The sequence below is a fragment of the Thermothelomyces heterothallicus genome (assembly GCF_042370625.1).
Source record: "Thermothelomyces heterothallicus CBS 202.75 unplaced genomic scaffold P884_scaffold_13, whole genome shotgun sequence".
Lineage (NCBI taxonomy): Eukaryota > Fungi > Ascomycota > Sordariomycetes > Sordariales > Chaetomiaceae > Thermothelomyces > Thermothelomyces heterothallicus.
In genome coordinates, this window is record NW_027192574.1 from 240,748 (window position 1) to 257,195 (window position 16,448).

The 16,448-nt window shown below is 55.7% G+C and overlaps 2 protein-coding genes and 1 non-coding gene across 3 annotated transcripts; 1 reads left to right on the forward strand and 2 right to left on the reverse strand.

The window, feature by feature from the left end:
• Positions 1 to 418: 418 nt before the first annotated feature.
• On the reverse strand, positions 419 to 1,993 carry P884DRAFT_201908 (P-loop containing nucleoside triphosphate hydrolase protein; the record flags this gene model as incomplete). The annotated part of the gene is made up of 6 exons (XM_069438384.1): positions 419 to 760; positions 809 to 1,131; positions 1,193 to 1,468; positions 1,531 to 1,583; positions 1,643 to 1,838; positions 1,933 to 1,993. The coding sequence occupies 6 exons, from the start codon at positions 1,991 to 1,993 to the stop codon at positions 419 to 421; spliced, it is 1,251 nt and encodes a 416-aa protein (XP_069297011.1).
• Positions 1,994 to 2,294: 301 nt separating this feature from the next.
• On the reverse strand, positions 2,295 to 2,385 carry P884DRAFT_t108. Its single transcript has one exon. It is a non-coding gene; the product is annotated as a tRNA-Phe (tRNA).
• A 5,631-nt stretch (positions 2,386 to 8,016) lies between these two features.
• On the forward strand, positions 8,017 to 9,258 carry P884DRAFT_202269 (uncharacterized protein; the record flags this gene model as incomplete). Its single annotated transcript, XM_069438412.1, has 1 exon — positions 8,017 to 9,258. The coding sequence occupies one exon, from the start codon at positions 8,017 to 8,019 to the stop codon at positions 9,256 to 9,258; it is 1,242 nt and encodes a 413-aa protein (XP_069297012.1).
• Positions 9,259 to 16,448: the final 7,190 nt, after the last annotated feature.

The window sequence follows — 16,448 nt, forward strand, 5'->3', positions numbered from 1 at the left end:
CAAAACATATCGGACTGCCCCTTCCTCCGGGGGTACTCGACAACAATAGCGAACAAAGCGATGGCAGCAGTGACTGGAAATCATGTGCTTCAGTGGTCGAGACGTCTAAAAGGTTCTCGGCCAGTTCGTGCATGATGTGACTGTATCGAAGCGAGAACCTTCGTGGTTGAGGGCGGTCGAATGGTCGCCGGGCTCGCGGCACTGAAGCCAAACAATTGGTCACGCCTCACCGTGTTGCGCATCCAAACTGCTTCCGACAGTTCTAAGTCGGCCAGTGCGGTTTGTCTAAGGGGCCCCGAGCGAGCACTGGCGTGCTCTCCATGGGCGAATGGGTGACGCCGGGGTTGAGGCCGGGGTTGAGGCCGAGCGTTCGAAAGTGACGGCCAGTGAACTCCAGTGTTGAAGCTCAGGCGTCTCTTCAGGGGCTTCCCGTGTAGTTTGGTCTGGCCGCTTCTCCGGGAGTCTCTGTGTCATCATCTACTGACGGCCGCCCTCCGTCTTCGCAATCCTGCGGAGACTGCTCGTCATCAACATTGTCCTCATCATCAGATTCCGGATCTCGGGTGAGTAAGAGATCCTCGCTTCCTTGCCACTGCGACGGCATGGGCGGAAGCTCGTCGTCATCATCCCAGCCGTAGTCTTCGTCTTCGCTGTCCGCAATCTCGAAGTCGGTGTCTCCGATTTTACGCTTCCGCGCCGGCGTAGATGTGAACGTCATCGACTGTCGGGTGTGGTCACAATCCAAAGAAATCAAGCCGGTCTGTGTTGGTCAGCACAGAGGAAAACAAAGAGCAGCTACAGCACTCACTTGATCCACTTGGAAGGCGCAGACGCTCTTGAGCAAGGCGCCCACCTCCTTTCCATTGAGCTTCTGGATAGCTACAAAGCGCAACCCGCGGGTTTCTGAGCCATCCAGGAGCCAGTCGCGGAACAGGACGAGCCTGGTCGATAGTCCCTGCTCCCAGACGCTCGCGTTGATGGCCGGGACCAGGGTAGCACCGCGTTCAGCCTGCATCTTGGTGGCACACTGCGTGAGGACCAAAATGGCCAGGTTTCGCGTTGCCGCCAGCTTCTGAAGGCTGCTGATGATGTACTGGAGAACCTGTAACCGCCGGGCCGAGGAAGAAGGCTCTTTTTATGCGCTCGGGTTAGCTTCCGAGTCCTCAGATTAAATGGGCTGGCTGCAGCAGACCTTTTCTGCCGTTTGCGTCCCTGGTCGGGCGCGTTTCGGGAAGCTTTGGGAAGGCATGGTTGACCAAGGCAGAAAGAGAGTCGACGACTACGAGCGATGTCCCTTGCGGTATGCAAGACGCGGTCGGCCTGCACAGCAGTGCAATCAGATGTGGCAAGGTCGGGCATGTGTAGTGGATGAAGCCGTCTAAGCGACTGGGATCTGCGTCTTTGCCTTCACCGGTCACCCTGCCGACTACGGCGCGCAGGCGCCCAAGCGGCACACGATGGAATCCGTCTGGAAAAAGGGTGAGCGACACCTCTCGGGCAATCGATGAGAGAAAGGCGGGCGGAACAGACCTACCCAGACAACTCGGTGGCGTTTCTCAAGACAGTGGGCAGCGACCTGGAGTCTAGCATCACTTAGTAGCAGCACGGGACGCCATGAACCCTGAGAGTGCTCGGCCCATACCCGAACGCTGTCTTTCCCGCTCCTGGGGGTCCCCATACTTCCGTCACATTGCCCTTCTGGATCCCACTTTGCTCGACACCATCTAGTCGGGGACTGAGCGAAGCATCGAGGGCTGCGAGCCCGGTTGGAATGAAGTTGGTCGTATTCCCCTCCAAGTCTTGCAGAGCCTGTGCGGCCGACACGGTGGGGAGACGGTCTTGGCCGACGTGTCAGTCGTTCGTTCCTTCGAGGGAGCGGTGACAGTGTCCCCAAATGTCAGAAAAACATTGAGGGCAGAAAATGGGACATACGCGTTGAGGGCAGGTCAAAACTCGAGACGTCATGGCCGTGGATCGCGTAATAATCCATCATGCTTAGCTTTGTGGTATGTCCGAGTGAACCAGAAACTGGATGATTTCCAGGATTTCAGGTCACAAAGGAGACAGCGGTCTGTTTTTTTGAGTTCTGACCGCAACTGTTTCCGAAATCGATCACGACGGATACGCATCAATCCTGCCTCGAGCGGAAACAGCCTTCAGGTTACATAATCATCTTCAGCAACTCGGAAAAGAGACTGGGTTAGGGTTCCCCCCTCTTGACTGCGGACTAACTACGGAGGATGTGGAACGAGGCAAAAAGGCGAACCGTGCATGTGCAAAAGAAAATGACAACTTGCGGTTTGTGTGGATCGAACACACGACCTTCAGATTGAATTCCTGAAGTTTGACTTCAGTCTGACGCTCTCCCAACTGAGCTAAACCCGCTTGTTGTTGGCGGCAACTGTCGAAAAAGTTCTATAATAACTAGTTACCCAAGACAGCTTTCCGAAACCATTTCGCCCTTGTTGACTTTCACATGCAACTTCAACCTTCAGCATGACGCACTCCAACACACCACCGTAGGGCTAGCATGTGATCACTGAGAGTTGGATGGGCATAGGAACTCTCAAGGTAACATGACTTTTATCAGATGGTCCTTCAACAGTTCGTATTACAGCCTGGTTCTTCCTGTTACCGTGTTCCATCTATCCGGCCCCAATTTTAAGGGGGGTTATCTCGCTGGAAAAAGCTAAGTCAGGATGGACGAAACATTGCGATCCTCATCAGGGTGTGACCACGTGGATCACGTCGATACTACGAAGCAAACTATACTAGTTGTTGATCGTCCTCGAGCCCTCCTCACAGCGGTCGCCTGGCCAGGGCGAACATCTAACCCCCCAGAACCTACCGCAGCCTTATCTCCATTCCAACACACGCTTCCCCAGACGCATCCCCGGCAAAGATCCCATAACTATCGGGGCCAGAAAAGGCAGGCTGGCGGCGTTCCCATGCAAAACTTTGCTCGACCCATTCCCAAAACAGCAGCAAGAAGGAAAAGGGGATGACGCTGATAACCGGCATGTTTGACTCTCTCCGGCAGCTGGGTTACATGCCGGGCCCGAGATCTACGGCTTCCATGCTTTGCCGAGGGCAAAATCCCTTCTCCGGGTGTGGGGATGGGATCTCCTAGCTGGCTACGCGGAGGATGTAGCAAGCACACTAGTGTAAAACACGAGTGTATCCGTACTTTACAATTGCAAAATACGGCGCATGGTACAGGTACCGTACGACAGTACATACATGTGCCAACACTACGGTTGTACATCCGCCGGCAGTAATCTCGCCTCGGACCACTCCGTTGTTTGCTTCCTCCACTCTTGCAGAGGGCGGGCGGAAAGCATGAAGACGCGGCGGTTTCGCTGCAAGGGCGGTGTATCTCGGTGCAGCGGCCTTGGCACCCGTTGTGCCCTCTTTCGTGCCTGAAAAAGGCAAGTCCATGGGATGAGGAGCCTCATCGCCACAGCTTCACAGCTTATATTGGCACCACGGGGCAAGCGCGGAGATTAGCGACTGACGGAGTGCACACTTCTTCAGCTTCCTCCGACCGAAGAAAAAAGGGGTTTGCCTTTCTCCCCTGTACAACTACACTACGCTGTCGCCCTGTCCATCCACTCTGCATTTGGATCTCCCCCATGTGATCGCAGGGGTCCTAGCTGGTTCGTTGGCGCATGCCAATCTCGGGATCGAGCCGAGAAAAGCTGGGGAGTGTCAAACGGGGGCGTGGGGGGTTCCGTTGTTCTCGACCGTTTTCTCCGTGTGGCCACGCAGGGTTTTCTTCTTCTTGCTGCTTCCCAATAACTAGAGCCTTTCAAAAGCGGACCTTCAGAAATTTTCTCGGATTGACGTACGGACCGTACGCCAGCCCATCGGGAACTTTCGGCATCTCCGAACACGAAGCCGATTTTTTCCTTCTCAACTTGCAGTATGAGGTAAACCGCCCACTGTTGACCAGAATTGAAATAAGCGACTCCAGAACAGTGGTTTGACCGCTGTGATGTGCGCGCATCCGTTGGAGCGGCTTGTTTCTCGATTGGGGCCCCACAAACAGCTCGACGTCTTGGCCGTCAGCTTGCCCAGAAACCGAGCTGTGCAGGGCTCTCTGATTGTTGCGCTACTCCGTACGGCAGCCAGGGGAAGAGGCGCGCGCTGCGGAGCCGCCGGATAATTGCGATTTTTGAGGCGGGCGATCGACCTCCGTGCAGTTAGCCGCGCCAAGTCAGAGCGTGAAAGTGGACTGCGTCCACAGCAGGGCGATAAGGCACTATTGAGGAAAGCCTCAGGGCGTTCAGCTTTCGGGGCGTCATGATCGTCGTTCAATTGAGTTGTCAATGTGGTCGAGCGACGTGTAACTATGCCGTTCCTCTCTCGTTGCTCGCAATTTTCGCATTGCTGTGGCGGATACGGAGTACACCTGCTCGGTCGTTCTGTGGACCACGGCACTTGCCGGGTTCTCGAACCACTGAGAAATGACTCGCCAGCTGACTGCGGTGGATTTCATGGCCTCGGGCTTCGGACAAGCTCGGCGAGAGGCCGAAACATTCCAAAAAAAAAATCGTATGTTGGGTAGTTATTGCGCGAAGGCCAAGGATTGTTGCCTTATGCTTCCTGCCTGTGCCCCTGCCCTGTGCCTGCGCATTGTGCGCATACATCACATCAATGGCATCATCCGAACGAGGTGGCTCGGGCTCTCCCCTCTTCCCCCCCCCCCCACCGTGCTGGAAACCACGGCTTGTGGGCGGTCTTCGAAGCTCTTCGCTTCCCCAGATCTCAGAACCTTGGGTCCGTTATCAGACAGACAGATAGCACGGGGAACTCGCGCTTGTTTCTGACTCAGCCGGGTTGGTGGCAGGCAAGCTTTTTCTGCAGGGCACGAGCGTTTGGCTCTTCGGCCCGGTTCCGGCGTGTCCCTCCTGCCCCGTGGAGAAGTGAGACAGTACGGATTACTTCCAGGTTTTCTGTCAGAGCAAACGCGCATGCACCTTGCTGGCTGAAAGACGCTTCATCACAGTTCTTTCAAGCGCCAAGGATGAAAAAATAGCATTATCACCTGTCGGGACGAGGCTTATTGCACCATGCTGGCGGCATTTTGCAACTCCCAAACCCCGCCCCGGAGCCTGCTGAGACAAGGGAACCTACTCGGACGAGGGGATGATGTTATTGGGCCGAGCGCGAAACCCGTTCTAGTGTAGTGCAGCGGCTCCGTGCAAAGCACCCAGTTTTCAGGAGGCGAAGGCGTGATGCATCCGTGGGCCCTGATACGGCGATAAAGCTCTCGGTACGACTCCGAAACCCCCACGCAAGGAGCTATCTGTCTGGAACTGTGGGTTAAGCGATGGGACGCACCCTTGGTTGAAATCGAATCGTTAAGTATTTATGCACGTACATACCACGGGCACAAGGTTCCTGAATTACCCATGGGGATTCGTCGCGTCTTCGGCAAGCTTCATAACACTGGGATCCCAGCTGCATCCAACTAGTGATATTGTTCTATGGCAGCGAGGTGATGCGCCACGCTTATCTCCCTCCATTCCCAGGATTCACCTCGCGGCCGAGATTGGATGACTACCCCGGATTTGGGATTCTCCACGGTGCGTCGCAATCTCCCAGCCAAGACAACGGCTGCACTCAACATTCGTGGAGAAGCGTTTGGCCTGCTCTCCGCTAGTAAATAAATACTCTACAGTACGCCCAGCTGCCGGCGCAAAAAGCCCGTTACTGACCTTGGTCTGCCTCGAGACGGCTGTGTGACGGACGGCTAGGATTGAGGACGCATCGTCATGGCTAACCCTTAACTACGCCTATGATGTCTGCCGCGCCAGGGTCCGGACCGACGGGTTCTCGACAACGGCCGAGTGGTCTGGGTCTCCCCGCACTCCACTGATTGCATCGTTGACCCTTATCTCAACGCTGCACATCCCTCGGTGATTTCAGGAAGGAGCGACTCGGCGGTACAGGCCCTATCTACGTATCGTTCCTTGGACCCGACCTCGGCTTGAACAGCTTCGTTTTAGTTTGCATGATCTGCTTGCCCAAAAAGCGAACACTCGAGATTCTGTGTCTATGCAGGTTCGGCCGAGGAAAGCCCAGGATTCCGACCCTGGGCTACGGCCGGAGTATCGCTCGGCGATGGCAGGCTTGTGGAAATTTGTGAAGCCGGGATGCCTCGTCGAGATTTCGTGAGAGAGATTCGTAATTACACCATAACGTTTTCCCCGGATAGTTATACCGTAGTATTTTTTTTTTCTTCCCAAGTCGCCACCGCTAGATTACCGCCAGATGCGCCGCACAACCCGCTGACCACCGGTGCGTTGTTTTCTTTGCTATAGCACTTGGCAAGACATCTAGAAAGAGGCATTGAGAATGGAAATCGTCACAGGTCGTGAAAGGCCAAGGCGCATTTGAGCCCAATCATTTGTGGACAACGGACAGCTCAGCCTCCGCCCACACCGCCCCAGATTGCGCAAAGTGATTTCTGGGGGAGGCAGGAGATAGCGTCATCTTCATCAGCAGAATCTGCTCCACAGACTCGGTGAACAGGATGTACGGATTACATCGCATTTACCTTCCGAATGCGTAGTCTCTAGCCAGCTGGTAAGGCGCCAACTCCTAGGAGGAAAAAAAAAGGAAAGAAAGAGAGAGAGAGAGGACTTGCCAATGCCTATCGACAAGTTGGCAGCGATTCGCAAGAAGGGCAACAGCTTAGTTACAAGTCGTTGGGACGCGCCCCAACGTTATGCTGAGCACATGCAAATGTACTGCCTTTATTTTATGTGTACGCACAATCCATACATAAGGTGCTTACGTTGCAGCAGTAGGTATGCACGAAGTACAAGTCCGCAAAAGAACTTCCTTGGTAGGGTTCGGCTAAGGCGCTTGAGGGCAGACTGGTCCAGTGAGACTCCCAAGAGTTCCAAGACAGCCGAGACTGGCCAACAGATGATGCTGTCCTCTGATCGCCGCGCTTTCATCCCCTCCCGCCGAGCCTGCTACGCGATTTCGGGCAACCACGGGCGGTGGCCTCCACGCCTGGATCATCTTTCTCTCACCCCACGCTTGGCTTTCCTCAACTTTACACATCATTCCTGTGTCCCATCACCCCACCCATTTCTGCCCTACACTACACTACCTGAGTGTACGGTACAACACTGCCGTACTCAACCGTGGGTACCTGGCAACAACTTGTGCACATCCCATCACGGCAGGCCTTCTCATTACGACGCTGCAAGATGATTGCGATAAAGAACCTTCCGCAATCGCCAAGCGTGCCGCTTCCGCCTTGACAAGTCACACACTGGTCAAGTTTGATGGAGGGCAGCGGGGCTGCAGCAGGTGCAGGGCGGAAGGTTCTAGGCGAGTTGGGTGAGATACCTCTGCACAACCATCCATTTGGTGGTACTCCGGACATACCGCGTATCGTAACCGGGGTAAGGTACTCTGTAAGTTACGGTACCTCTGGAGCCGGTGCCGCACCCCACTATTTTTTTTTCTTTTTTCCCCGAGATCCCCCCTGGCATCAGACCCTCCTGGTCCCTCCCCCCCCTGTTCCCTCCTCACTGAATCGCTGCGTTCCCGAGCCCACCTAAGCCCCCGCTGTTCCCACACCACATGCCAGCACACCACACCCCCCCCCCTATGTCAGCCCGCCCGCGTCATTTAAAACGAGTGCCGCATCCCCCCAAACAAACTCGCCCAACTTTTGTTACTTCCCCATGCCACTTTGAGCTTCCCCAACATCAGCACCCCAGACCCCAGATAATAAAGTCAAAACAAAGGTTCCCATTGTCTCCCGACACAGCTCAACACGCTGTGTCAGACGAGCAACCACCAAACACATCGCCTCGAAACTCGACCAAGAACGACGTGCCTGACAAGTACCCCTCGTCCCACACTCGAAGTTGGGCGGCTTGTTATTTTTCTCCGGTTGCGTGCTCCGCGTGCAACCAAGTTGAAAGAGTACGGGAACAACATCAGGCTGAGAGCTGGTGTTGGAGCAACTCCGCTTGGGAGGGTGGACATATGCAACGCGCAAAGTCTGCAGTGGACTTCTCCAGCCTGCTGAACCCAGAGGTTTCGGCGGAGAGGGACCAGACTCCAACGCAGCAACAGCAGAAGCAGCAAGAACAACAAGCCGAAGGAGGAAACATGGCGGCCGTTGGCCTCATTCGCCCCAACGGGCCCCTGCCGGCTGGTGCACCAGCCGCCGAGCAGCCGACCGAACTTCCCCGTCCCTACAAGTGCACCATGTGCGACAAGGCCTTCCACAGGCTGGAGCACCAGACCCGACACATCCGCACCCACACCGGCGAGAAGCCGCACGCCTGCCAGTTCCCCGGGTGTAGCAAACGCTTCTCGAGGTCCGACGAGCTCACCCGGCACTCGAGGATACACAACAATCCCAACTCGCGGAGAGGAAACAAGGGCCATCATCAACACGCCGCCATGATCCAGAGGATGCAGCACGACGCCATGGCACCGCCGCCGGGGCCCAAGATGATCCGCTCGGCGCCCCCCACGGCATTGTCTTCACCCAACGTGTCGCCTCCTCACTACAGCTCCTATCCCGTGAATCTTCCCCCGCCGCTCAGTCTCGGCCCGTACAACCGCGGTGCCTTGAGCAGCCAGAGTGGTTCGGACGTGGCAATGTTGGCGAGGACGGCCGACCGGGACACCGCCCCGAGCCAGTCTAATTACCCGCCATCGAGACAGCACCCGTACTACGGCGGGTCGCTCCACTCGTCGCGGAACCCGCTGCCCGGTCTGGGCGCCTACCACATGTCGCGGTCGCACTCGAACGATGACCACGACGACCACTATGCCCAGAGTTACAGGCAGCCGAAGAGGTCGAGGCCCAACTCCCCCAACTCGACGGCTCCTTCCTCTCCTACCTTTTCCCACAACTCGTTGTCCCCGACGCCGGACCACACCCCACTCGCAACGCCCGCTCACTCGCCCCGCCTCAGGCCCTACAGCGGCATCGAGCTCCCGCCTTTCCGAAACTTAAGCCTGCATCACACACCGGCGTTGGCCCCGCTCGAGCCGGCGCCCGAGGGACTTGTCCCGCCTCTTGTGCCCGCATCTAGGAGTAAGGGCATTTCCCTGACCGACATCATGAGCCGGCCCGACGGCAGCCAACGGAAGTTGCCTGTGCCAAAAGTCGCGGTCCACGACTTGCTTGGCCCGTCAGACGGGTTTTCGGCCAGCGGCAGGAGTAGTTCATCCAACAGTCTCTCGGGCGTGGATCTCTATGACAAGTTGTGATTTTGACAGAGAAGCACGACGGTTAAACACGTGCCACTCGATTCAACCACACTTGAATACCGGCAGCCTCCGACGACATGACTGATGACGATTTTGGGCACACTATAGAGGATATATATATATATATATATATCACTACTACCTGGGCGTTTGGTTGTTTTCCCCCCTCGGTCTACGTTGGTTCTGGACACAACGGCACTCAGCTCTCTTAATACTGGTTTGGAAATCGTGGAATTACACAGCAAAGCGGGTGACAAATTCATGGGGATCTGGGCAAGATAGACCTTCACACCACTTCATCTCTTTTCCTTGTTTGTTCTTGTGTTGGGCTCATAGAGTTGGCTTTTTGACTTCCTCCAAATGTGGAGCAACGAAAGATACTTTATTCCTTGTGTATCTGGTGGGGTGTTTCGGACGGCGACGGGAGTCGAGGGCTGGGCTTTCATTTGAGAAATGCCGCGACAATCGAATTCGAATTACCTGTGCTGCGGCGGGAACAGCGAGGCAGTAGACCACTGGCGGATTCGTGGGGGACAGCGAAGGTGACACGACTTTGGCATTCTTTTCATGTGCATTTTTTTGGCCACCTATTTCGTGATCTTGCGCGAGTTACTGGGATAACAAATGACATATTAGGTATCCATGCTAACACTGGTCTTCGCGTAAGGCTGCGGACTTGGGACTTCTCTGCATTGGTGACAACAAACAAATCTCAAAATTATCGGACACCATACGTGTGCCACTCCTGACCTCTCGTATATCCGAACTAACTCTCAGTCTACCCCAGCAAGAGACCACTCTTGATCTCCACGTTTCGGCAGGGCGGCCTCATTGGAGCTGAGTCGCGGGGAAGCAAGGAGGATTTACACGGGGGCTGCTTCCACCCCAACAGGGCGGCGTGGGTTATGGGTCTGGGGCACAAGCGAGGGGCCTAGGAGGAAAAAAAAAAAAGGGGGGGGGGACACACGAGGAGGAGGGGGTAATGGGGTGGGGAGGAGAAAAGTGAAGGGACAGCCCTCTTCCGTCATTCCATTCGATTGCCCAGAACTTATCTTGTGGAACGCGTGTCTCTGTCCTCCTTGCTGCGGCAGGGGCGGAATCGCCGTGCGGCGGGTTGCGGGGATGCGACGCTGGCCTTACGTGAACTGGTTATTGCCGGGCCCGGTTGCGCGGAAGACGGTTGCTGGGCTAGGTGGGCTCGGCCGGGGCTGAAGATGGGGTGCCCGCCTAGGCATGGAGCGTAACGTTACTGTACAGTACACTATGCTCTGTCTATAATCTGTACACGGTGATGCGTACAGTAGTGTACATACATACATTTGTACATACATGCACTACTCGCCAGTCTGCAATCCGTGTGGGTGCGGTCCGGTTGGGAGGCTGGTCCGCGCACACGCACCCCAAATTCGCTGTGCGTTGATGGAGGGTGTGAAGAGAAGGCGGGAAACGAATAAGGCGTGCGCGTCGGGCAACCGTGGCCCTCGTTCTCCCCTTTCTTTTTCTGTTGTATTTTCCTTTGTCTCCTCCTCAAAGAGGAACACGCCTACGGTGCCAGAAATGACGCGGATGGTGTCAACGATGTGATCACTTAAAGTTAGCGAGAAGAGGCAAGACGCCAGGTGTCCCTATCTGGGCAAGCGTGGAAAGAAGAGGGGGGGGGGGGGGGGCAGCCTGCTCTCCTTCCGTCGAGATTCTCTGACTGTCGGAAACGATAACCCTCCCCCTCCCTCTCCCCGCCAAAGTTGAAACCGATACCTTCCCCGGCTGCCTGTGGGCTTAGCCCTTCCGACACAACAACCTGACAAACCGCGTGGCACAGTCCAACGCTTTGTCCAGGATGACACGCCAACAGATATCGGGCAACGCGAGCCCCGCGACCTGCCGAATCGCGTCTTGGCAGTGACGTGTGGGGGAGAGGGCTTGGGGATCACATCAGCGCTGGCGCCTGTCCGTTCTTCCTCCCCTTTCCCTTCATGTTCGTCTACCAGGTGTGACGTGCCCAAGCATGTCAATAACGCCTACACAAAGTCCAGTGCGCTTAGCGTGTGGAGGAAAATCTTCCGACAGATGAAGCCAACTAAGATCCCTGTCTGTGTGTCCGTCAATCGTGGGCGAGCAGAAACTCTGGGGTTCCGGCGCTTGGACAGGCCTGATCGGCAATAACTAGCGCCGTTTCAATTGCCAAATCCGGGCTCTGACCTGTCATTTGGCGTCGTGGGCGTGAGCTGATTACCAGGCTGAGAGAACATTAGTTAATAAGGGCCGGGATATCAGCACCATGCCCAAGCCAGAGGGAACCCCCAATCTTGGCGAGTCCGCGTCGGTCAGCTGCCACAGAATGGTCCCAGGGCGTCTCGGTATCTGTGGTTCCCGGGAAAAGGTTTTTGATACGTGCAACAGCGACGCCTATCGCGCCTATCCTCCAATGTACGTATGTACTGTGCAAGTAAGGGCGAGGGAACATGACGGTAATGATGCGGTACTGTGCCGGGCAAGAACGAGACCAAACGATTCGCCCTGAGGCCGGCGGGCAACCTCTGCTCACCGCAACTTCGGGTGACAAAAGAAGGGAGACGGAGTGAGGCGCGACGTCTGAGGGGGCTCTGGTTGGAGAGACGGACTGGGAACGGAACGCCTTGACGCATCCCGGTGGTGATTATCGACGTGTTGGCAGATTACATCGATCTTGCCAGCAGTCTGGAGAGCGCTGGTGACCAATGGCCTGCTTCTCAGGCCGTCTTGATCTTCGAAAACGTTGTGTTTCGGGTCGCTTGAAAACTGCATGCCCCGTCCGAGAGCTTGCCGTTCTACGGATAGTTACTCCGTACTCCCAAGAATCGCAGATACGAGTCGCCTGGAACGGAGCAACACCATGCTGATTGGTTCCGAGAAGTCCTCAGACGCGTCTCTGAGTCCCTGAACGCTGGGTCGAAACAAATGAACCGGGTTTGCTTCCGGACGAACTACGTAACACGGGAACCTTGATAGGTAGCAAGGTGAGCCCAGACCCCGACATACGCAGGAGTTCGATGATCGTGGTGGCTTGGATGGCACCCCAAAACGGGATAGTGTCCCCCAGAAGTTGCCCCTGTCTTGAGAAGACCCTTGAATGGCGCAACCAGTTTCCCCGCAACCTCCTGGCCAGGTGCCAAGATGCTGAGACCTCGCTAACGCAAGACTGGAAGGAGGATTTCTTGTTGACATTCCGAGACCTGGGATACGACGGAGATCTCCCATTTTCGCTTAGATCACAAGAGACACATGAACAGATTGTTCGCAGTGTGGGGTTAATGCTCTGATTAACGCGCTCACCGAAAGCCCGAGCCTAACCGACCTGGTGCAACAGTTGGAAAGCGAAAGGAAGAAAAAAAGCAGTCAGAGAGACCGTCATGACTCCCACTCACGATGTTTTCAGTACCCGTACGCTAACTAAATCATCTGGAGTGCTGAGGGGGCTGCCCGGCCGTGTGTTGCCAGTGTCGGGGTGAGATTTCTCCAATGTATCCGTACATAACGAGAGAAGGGCCTTGTCTGGGATCTCGACAATCCTCGGTGAGAAGAGCGCGACGATAAGCTCTGAGCAAGGTTCCAAGCCTTTTTTTTTTTTTTTTTTTTTTGCGCTCTGCCGTTGCGGGGTCATACCCCCACGCCCCGCGGGCCCCAGATTTGGCGCACTGCAATGCGCACCTGCTGCGGTCAGGGATCTCCCCACTCATACCTATCATTCCCCGAAGCCATCGATACGGGATGGGAATTCCGGACTGTGACACTCTGGGGTCCTTCGAGACGGAGCCATGCGCTCAAAAGGCGTCGATAGGAAACCGAACACCGTGACCGGTTCAGGTGCCGTGTCCCTGAGGATTCTTGGGCGATCACGTTCAAACCAGGAGCAGGTGCGATGCTCCCGTGCGCGCGGGGGTTGAAACTGCGACTCAACCAAAGGAAGCCGGAGGGTTACCTCTCCGCGGAAGGTGCAATGGGGAAAGAATCGCATTCCTCGAAATCCAGAGCATCGAATGGTCCCGTGCCCTTGTCCTGCTGCACCGTCCTTGGTCACAACAGAGCCGCCAGCCTCAAACTGTCTCGGCCCTACTCCCGCGTGACTAAGCGGTTTTTCCAAGAGTCGAGAATAGTAGCCAGATAACCGACCATTCGAGATCAACATGGACCTCTTCCGTCCTTGTGTCCATCACACTAGCTGGTGTGGCACACCCTCGGAGCCAAGAGCCGACTGACACCGTTGGATCGCTAGACCACCGATTCCGTGCATCCCCACAATATGGATTGTCATATCGCCACGAAGATAACGCCATATGCCTCTACGGATAGGCTAGGCTGGAAAGAGGGTGTCCAGACACTTATTTTGCGGATCAGATAGATTAGGGATTACTCTTCTTACCAAGGCGAGTATTGGCTATCCCACCTTTAACTTCAGATCCTCTGTTCCCTTTGCGCCCGCACGGCACGGTTTCATTGCTCCCTCCGCTTGCTCTGTTTAATGATGGGTCAGGCAATTGAGGTCGCGCGAGGGTGCTGCGCCGCCAAGGTTTTGATATCGATCGTATCAGGAACCTCACACGCGCTGATAAACACTTCTGCAGTCAGGGTATCACTGCCCGTCCCAAGGACAGCGGTTCACATGCTCTAATGCATAACAGATATGAGTTTATTTCGAATCATGATGAGACCTTGGCTGCTCATATCAACATCACGACAACCACTCGATGGGCCAGCCGTCGTGGAACGTTCTGGTTGCTATTATTAGAATCATCACTTCTTTCGGAGAGCAATCCCTTTCCGAGTTCTGCGATATCGGTGGCCGAAGCCGAAGTCTTATACTCTTTGCCCCGCGTCCTCACTTCTTTCGGACATAAGCACGTATCTCAATGGAGAAGCGGTGTTTGGGAGCTCAGACACATGCCAGAAGTTTTGAATCCTGTCGCACCAAGCTCAAGAAAGTTTCGCCTGTCCAACTCGACCGACCGCATCTGCTGGAGGCATCTCTCGGCTATGCTTTGCTTGCGCAAAGACCGGAAGAGGTTGTTTACCTTGGGCTCAACCAGAACGGATGTGCATACACTAGATATGAATAGGCATGTAAAGGTATGTATGAGACGGGTATAATTACATGCATAGTTACCACGCCACAATGCTTTTTGCATGCGCAATTCTTTGACAACGGTTCAGTAATCACCTATCCAGCTATCGCTTCCTAATATCAGATTTGTTCAATATGCCAAGGATACCATTCCTGTTATCTGCCAAGGATACCATTCCTGTTATCTGCCAAGGATACCATTCCTGTTATCTGCCAAGGAACTGCCACACCAGTACGGAGTGCAGGCATATACAGTACTTGAGTATGTGCAACACATTATTACTGAGTACCATGCGGGCTACTCGAGGAATTTCGCAAATCCTCCTCGTCCACAAGCACCACTTCTCTTTTTTGTTTCTGCCTGCTGCGTCAGCCGAGGGGCGAAGACTGGCTTACCACGTTTTGATCCGGGTTTGGTCCATGAGTTTTTCTCAGGTGGCCAAGACAGCATAAACGGCGCAGCCTCCGATCGAGCAGATTCGGCCCTGTCAAACGCTTCTCCCGGAAGTGCGGGCAGAAACTCCAGGAACGAAAGCTTAGACGAGAACTGGGGAATTCGCGGCGGCGGCTCAATGCACATGCAGACGCCCATTCCGGGGTGCTCCCCCGCAGTCTAGGGTTTCTCCCCTGCTCAAGGATGTGCCTATCTTGCGTAATCTGGAATCCTTCGCTCATCAGGGGAAAGGGGGACAACGGCACCAACGGAACCGACCGGGGGGTGGTTTTTGTTTTTTTTTTTTGGGGGGGGGGGGGGGGGATTAAATCCTTCCACCACGAGCCTCCGTGGTGTGAGCGCAGTGGTTATCTGCCGCGCTTCTGTTGCGCTTGTCACCCCGGTGCTCCAACAGCTCCAGGTGCGGCTCAATTTACGACTCGCGAGGCTAATGTGCACTTGCAGCGGAAAGCTGCTGCTAGTCCACTTGCGAAGGGTTTTCCGTCTGAGAGGCTTGAATATCCGGGACCAGTCAGCTCCAGAAATTCCAACCAACCTACTTATCCGTATCCCGTCGCCAAACCAATTGGCTTTCCTCGCCCATGATGGCCAGCACGGTTGGTAACCAGAATGCAAGACTACCTTAGATAGACAAGAGGACGGGCCGTTCTGTGGTGCTAGCAGCGCCGAGAGCGACGCCGCTCGCGGCTCCTCCGCCTTCTCTCTCCACTTGTCCGCCACCGTGTTATTATCCGCAATCGCAATGTACATACAGTACAGTACATACATCATCGCCGAGAGGCGCGCGGCGACGAAGGAGGCCTGGAGTGTTGTTGGCCTCAGCAACAGGCGCCGCTCCGTCTTGGCAGCCAGGGCCCAGTGGATCCTCTGATCTCTGATATCGCCGCGCGCGCGCCGACCACTACAGCGTCGTCTCGGCCATATCCGCCCGCATACGCGAAGGCGGCTCCCGACCCCTTTCAGACGACCTGCAGATACCGGTGAACGGCCCCCCAACCCCCCTGGACACGGACCAGCCCGTCCCTTTCTCAACACAACCCACCGTGTCCTTGCCTGGCCGCTTCCCCGGATTCTGTCTGCCCCCGAACCCCCCGCGTGTCACCAATGCCTCCCTCGGTACCTCGCAACTCCCCGCGGGCGGGCGGGAGATGTCCAAGAACAGTCCTTCGGAATCCGGATGGTGCAGGGAACGGTGGCAAATGGGGAGGAGACAAGGCAACACGATGGCTGGGAACGAGCTTCTGAGTTCCCTTCCGACCGTGGAATCGCGGGCCGGAGAAGGCTTCTACCCTCCGAGTCGCACTTCTATTGTTCTTGGTTGTATTTTCTTTCTTGCCCCTATCCCTCCGCCATTTGTTCGCTCTTTTCGGTCTCTTGGTCTTGGGAATTCGGGCTGCACAGAGCGATCGGATTGCCTCCTCGCACCAACACCCCAGCAAGGAGAGAGATGCACTCGCCCCAGGAGGGGGAGAAGGCTGTCGGGAGGGGAAATGGGCGCGGAGGGAAGAGGGCGTCGTCAGACTGTGGGTTGGGTGCTGACGGTAGTGGGATGAGCTCCCGTCCCGGCGACATCGCTCCCGCTCTCTCGGCTTCATCAGCGCTCAATTACCAATTCGCCACACTTGAGAGATGGCGCGC